Genomic DNA, 5,143 nt, shown 5'->3' on the forward strand with positions numbered 1-5,143 from the left:
GCTGTCGATATTACCATCCTAATATGTTTAACATCAACGATATTACTGTGTACTATAAAGAACGACACCTAATATGGTAATATAGCAATACGGCAACTACTGCCAACGCTGCTAAATCCGCATTTTCTGTCAGTCAGGCTATAATTTAGTTACATATCAATTCTTTCCGTCGCCATGTTATTTTTTCATCACGCCATCTATGTACAAGGGACACGGCAAAATGGCCTAATCGATAAATTATTAAAGCTAAAGCTGAAAATCAACCCCACTCAACAGCCTTGAGTTTAAAGACTGAAGGGAAGAAGCAAGTGCAATACCAACACGATTGCACGTTTATCAAATAGGATTTCTCTTTGGTGAAATAACCAATACTGGTGCGTGCATTACAGACTTCTAACGTAGTCGGGCAACTCTAGATCGGAATAAAAGCGGAAAGATATAAACTACGAAATCGATCTCGTTACTAGAGAATATATCGCTGCCAATATATACAATCAATTCATCGACGGGGCACGGCCAGTACGCGTTGCGCCCCGACCACCACGCACCGTTACGCAGCGATGGCGGCGGATGCGTATGTACACCCGCGTTACGAGTAATAACTAGTAGGTTTCAGGGGAGAGATAGTGAAAATAGAAATAAGTTGTGGATATAGAAATCGGTTAACCCTAACCCTAACCCTATCCCTAATTCTAAAATAAAACAAAATTAGCTAAAAATAATAAAAAATAAAATAAACAAAAAACAAAATTAGCCAATCAGAGCCGTCCCCTAGCGGATCACTATCTCTCCCCTGTGCAAAATTCATTAATAACAACGGTCAACATCTTAATCGCCTGTTAAAGATTGCGGATCGGCAGAAATTCGCCCGCAGCGCCAATGCGGCAGCTGGATCGTGAGAACCCCACGGTTTGCGGACAATTTCCTACCTGTAGTAGCGAGCAATAGGGCCGGGTCAACGACTATAACGACAGCGCTAAAAAGAAAGCCTCCGTCTGTTTATTGTCCGGCGGCGAATGCGCACGATTTCGCGTGGTTTGGCCGCGGCGATGAATATGCGACAGCAGCTAGTTAGAAGGAAGGCAGGGAGCTGCGATACAGCGCTCACTGAGAACCTCTTCTGTTCATCTCTGCGTACTGTGCGGCTGCGTGTGACTCGATCTGCCGCTGAATTGCCGAAACTGTTTCACACTGACGAACTGAAATACAATTGATATTATTCATCGGGAGAACATCGCCGGTTAGCGGGAGGAGGAGGAGGAGGAGGGGGAGGGGGAGAGGGAGAGGGGGGACGCGAACTAACACTGCGGTTCGTGTCGATCTACAGCCGGCCACAATGCCGCCGCTGTCTCGCATGTCAAAAGCCTCGCTCGTTAACATAGCTTCTTAAACGCTTAGCAAAATACGCAGCTCTATTGCCCGCGCAAATCGCCCATCGCTGCAGCGAGTATTGGCACCGCGCCGCGCCTAAAATGATGTCAATCGCGTCGCTATAGACATCGTTTAGCGCGCATCGTGTGCGTGGATGTCGTGGTATGGTGGTGGGGGGAGGGGGGTAAGTGCGCGAAGTAATGATTACTGTGGTCCGCATCGCGTTTTCCGGCGACCGTCAACAGAGACGTACGAAAGCCCAGAAGGCTCATGCGAAATGCGAAATGCGAAATCTAAAGCAACCATTCAGAGAATGTGTTGGTCTTGACGAATCGCATGGCCGGTATTAATTACTACAAAGACAAAGATGGCGGCCATTTCGCAGAAAATTGTACTGGGCCAGTATTTCTAAAAGTGGTGGGCCAGTTTTTCGTTTAAATGAAATAATTTGCATTACACATAAATAAATTCATCTTTCTAGTGCTCCCGTCAGGTGTTTTCACCTTAGACCTCGTAATCTTCATCTCGGATTTTGCATTTTCGCATTTCGCAGTTCGCATTTCGCATTTCGCATGAGCCTTCTGGGCTTTCGTAGAGACGAGAGCAAACCGAAATGATTCGCTAAAAAAAAGAATATTACGAGTAGATTCACGTCGCGTTTCTGTCGCTTCTTCTCAGTTGCCTTTTTGTGCTGCACAGTGCACAATATATATATATATATATATATATATATATATATATATATATATATTTATATAATATCAAGAGCGTATAAAGAAGGCTTATTCTTTATTATCCTTCTTTATACGCTCTTGATAATATATATATATTGATGTTTATCGATATTTTGTCATTTAATGGCTCTTATGGGTATTACCTACCCGTACCAAAAACATAAAGGCAAAGTATTCTAAACTATAGGCATAGGTTTAATTTGCTAATCACAACAATAACGAGAAAGCGTATACTGCTGCGCCCGTGAAATACAACACCGCAGCAATTTCCTATGAGAGAATCAACCTTCACAATGATTTTCTATACGAGTTAGTGCATCCGAATGCCACGAAATTTTTAAACCCCACGTATTCCAGTCTGCGTTTCCCGTATATTATTCTGATATATCAATTAGCGCATTACTTGCAAATGCAGAAGATATGGGGGATATATGTTTGGTGCAGAGGCGTAAATCAGTACCGAGGAGTGGGGGGATGATTGGCGATAGCCGGGGCTAAATTAACCTTGGCTGCCGCAGGCAGGCCCGCGCGCCGTAGGCATGCCAGTGCTAGGGGGGTCTGGGGGCATGCCCCCCAGAAAATTTTGAAATATTTAAGCCATTTTCCCTGCAATCTGAGGCATACTGTGGGCCATATTCTCATGTCTGATGACACTATCTTAACCCTAGACTCAACCCTACAAGTTAGTATTCAAAACACTTTTCATGACTTTTCAGAGAGCATACACAGTTAGGTTACTATAGTAATAATACATGTATTAAAACAATTGCAATTTCTCACAATTTCACGTGTTTCTGTATGTTTGCAACCATACTTTTTGTGGCTATTCTTTTTTTTTCTTTTTTTTTGAATCTTAGGGGGGACATTTATACAGGCCATTTGTACCATTTGTACCAATACCATTTGTACAAGTACAAGTTACCAAGTACAAGTACAAGTTACCAAGTACAAGTACAAGTTACCAAGTACCATTTGTACAAGTACCAGTACCATTTGTACCAATACAGGCCATTTATACAGGCCATTTATACAGGGACATTTATACAGGCCATCCCCCCATCCCCCCGCGGGGATTTACGCCCCTGGTTTGGTGCAAGATTATGCTACCGAAAAGAACTACATTTATCATTATTTCTTTGTACGCTTAATATTTCTCTCCGGCTATCTCTTTCTGTTGATCTCCCGTTTCTTACTTTCTGTCTCTCTCTCTCTCTCTTTCTCTCTCTCTCTCTCATTCGATCTCTCCCCCTCCCCCTCTCTCTCTCTTTAGATCTCTCTCACTCTCTCTATCTCACGTCTCTCTCTCTCTCTCTCTCTCTCTCTCTCTGCCTATTCTTTTCTGTATATCTCTCGCTTTCGTTCTCTTCATCCTTGCTTCCTATCGCGTATATCGCCCCCTTTCTTTCTCCTTCGTTCTCTATCTCCTTATGTCTCTCTCATTTTCCCCCCTGATTGAAATTACACGGCGACGCCTATCGTGGTGTTCGGTAACGTATCAATGACGCGGACATATAATCGTGTAGCTTACATGCGACACTATGCTGAAGTGCTAACAAGCACGGCAACACTCGGAACCGACCGGTTTTTAATAATCGCGTTTTCAACTCAAATTTACTCTAGTAGCGCAAAAAAATTCCATTGCATGATGTTGGGTTGCGTGTGGGTTATGTCGACAGCCACCCACCGGAACGCCCACGTTTTTGTGTCTGTAACGACTGTCAGAACTAAAGCCGTGTGTTTAATAATAGGCTTTTTTTCTTATAAGTCTATATACCTAAGGCAAATATTACTAAAAGCGGATTTTTTACGTTTAAGACAATGCATATATATTCTTCTACTTTCTAGACGAGGGTAAGCGAGCAATATGAGGGCTTGGTTAGTTAGCCAATACAGCACAGTTAGCGGACGTAATACAAAACGAACATGTGTGCCTGAAGAGGCTTAAGGTGTGTGAGACGGCGGCACCATATTGGCACCGTAGAAATATTGTTTTAGCGCATATGCACGGCTAGCTAGGCTAGGCTGTGTGTGTTTGCGTGCAACGGTAGCGCATGTGGGCATGCTCGTCCGCACGCCCCTCTTTCACGATACACGTCACTTGTGAAAAATACGTTGTAAAAAACGACAACTGTTTAGAACCGAATGAAAGGGACAGCCAGGCCCATTAAAGGCCATTAAGTAGCGTGCAGGGGCGGCGAAGGCGTTACGAATAATACCGCATAAAGAGTTACCAGCTGCCGTGCGGGAGCAAGTGCCGCGTCGCCACTGTTGAGCCGATATACGGGCCGTCGCAACACCTTTCTGGCACCACGACTTTCCACTCAGGGGGACCCTCTCCCACATGGCCCCCTTCCCCTCCGACAGTGTCCTTTTCAAGTGTAAAAAATATTCGCCATGAATACGAAATTAATTACATTTAGAAACGCTAGCTAGATTTTTGATATTAAAGAAAAACACCGCCGTCTCGACGTAGAAAAGCCCGACGCAACGTGAAGTGCCCGAATAATTAAGTGGCCACAATACGGTGGGAGCTCTCCCCCTCCCGAAAACCTGCTATCCGTCAACTGCACATGAATGTGTAAGCTATCCATTTATCTGCGTTCTGCACTGAATACATTACGGCGGGAGAGTGTAAACTCGGCTGGTACTCGTGAGCGCCTGAAAGCCAGCAGGTACCGCGAGCGAGCGCGGCAGTGCCGCATTCAACCCGACAAGTGAACAATAATCATTCCCGCATGCATTTTCGAGTTGCAATCGGCACCTCGTTTGAAACCAATGAATAGCAATGAGCCGGCCACAATGGCGAGTCGCCACGACTCGACTCGGCCGTCGTGTGACATCTTCTGCTCGCGACGCGTCGAATATATATAAGACGATGCTTAGTTGTTGTGTGTTTGCGTCGGCAAGAACGTGTCGAGCGTCTTACCGTTACAACACGAGCACGTACCATATGATGTGTGCTTGGGCGCCCCCACGGCCGCGGCGCCGGCAGCAGCAGCCGCGTAGCCGCTCATCAGATTGCCGTAGCTGTGGTAGTC

General features: G+C 45.2%; 1 protein-coding gene across 1 annotated transcript in view; it reads right to left on the reverse strand.

Moving 5' to 3' along the window:
• Window positions 1–5,052: 5,052 nt before the first annotated feature.
• Window positions 5,053–5,143, reverse strand: part of LOC106807791 (doublesex- and mab-3-related transcription factor A2-like) — a gene marked incomplete at its 3' end in the record, with an annotated part of 8,660 nt that continues 8,569 nt past the window's right edge. Inside the window, exon 2 of the mRNA XM_014810247.1 lies at window positions 5,053–5,143. This exon is cut by the window's right edge and continues 704 nt beyond it. Coding sequence (XP_014665733.1) covers window positions 5,053–5,143 — 91 coding nt within the window.

Source organism: Priapulus caudatus, unplaced genomic scaffold (assembly GCF_000485595.1).
Source record: "Priapulus caudatus unplaced genomic scaffold, Priapulus_caudatus-5.0.1 Scaffold12, whole genome shotgun sequence".
NCBI lineage: Eukaryota > Metazoa > Priapulida > Priapulimorpha > Priapulimorphida > Priapulidae > Priapulus > Priapulus caudatus.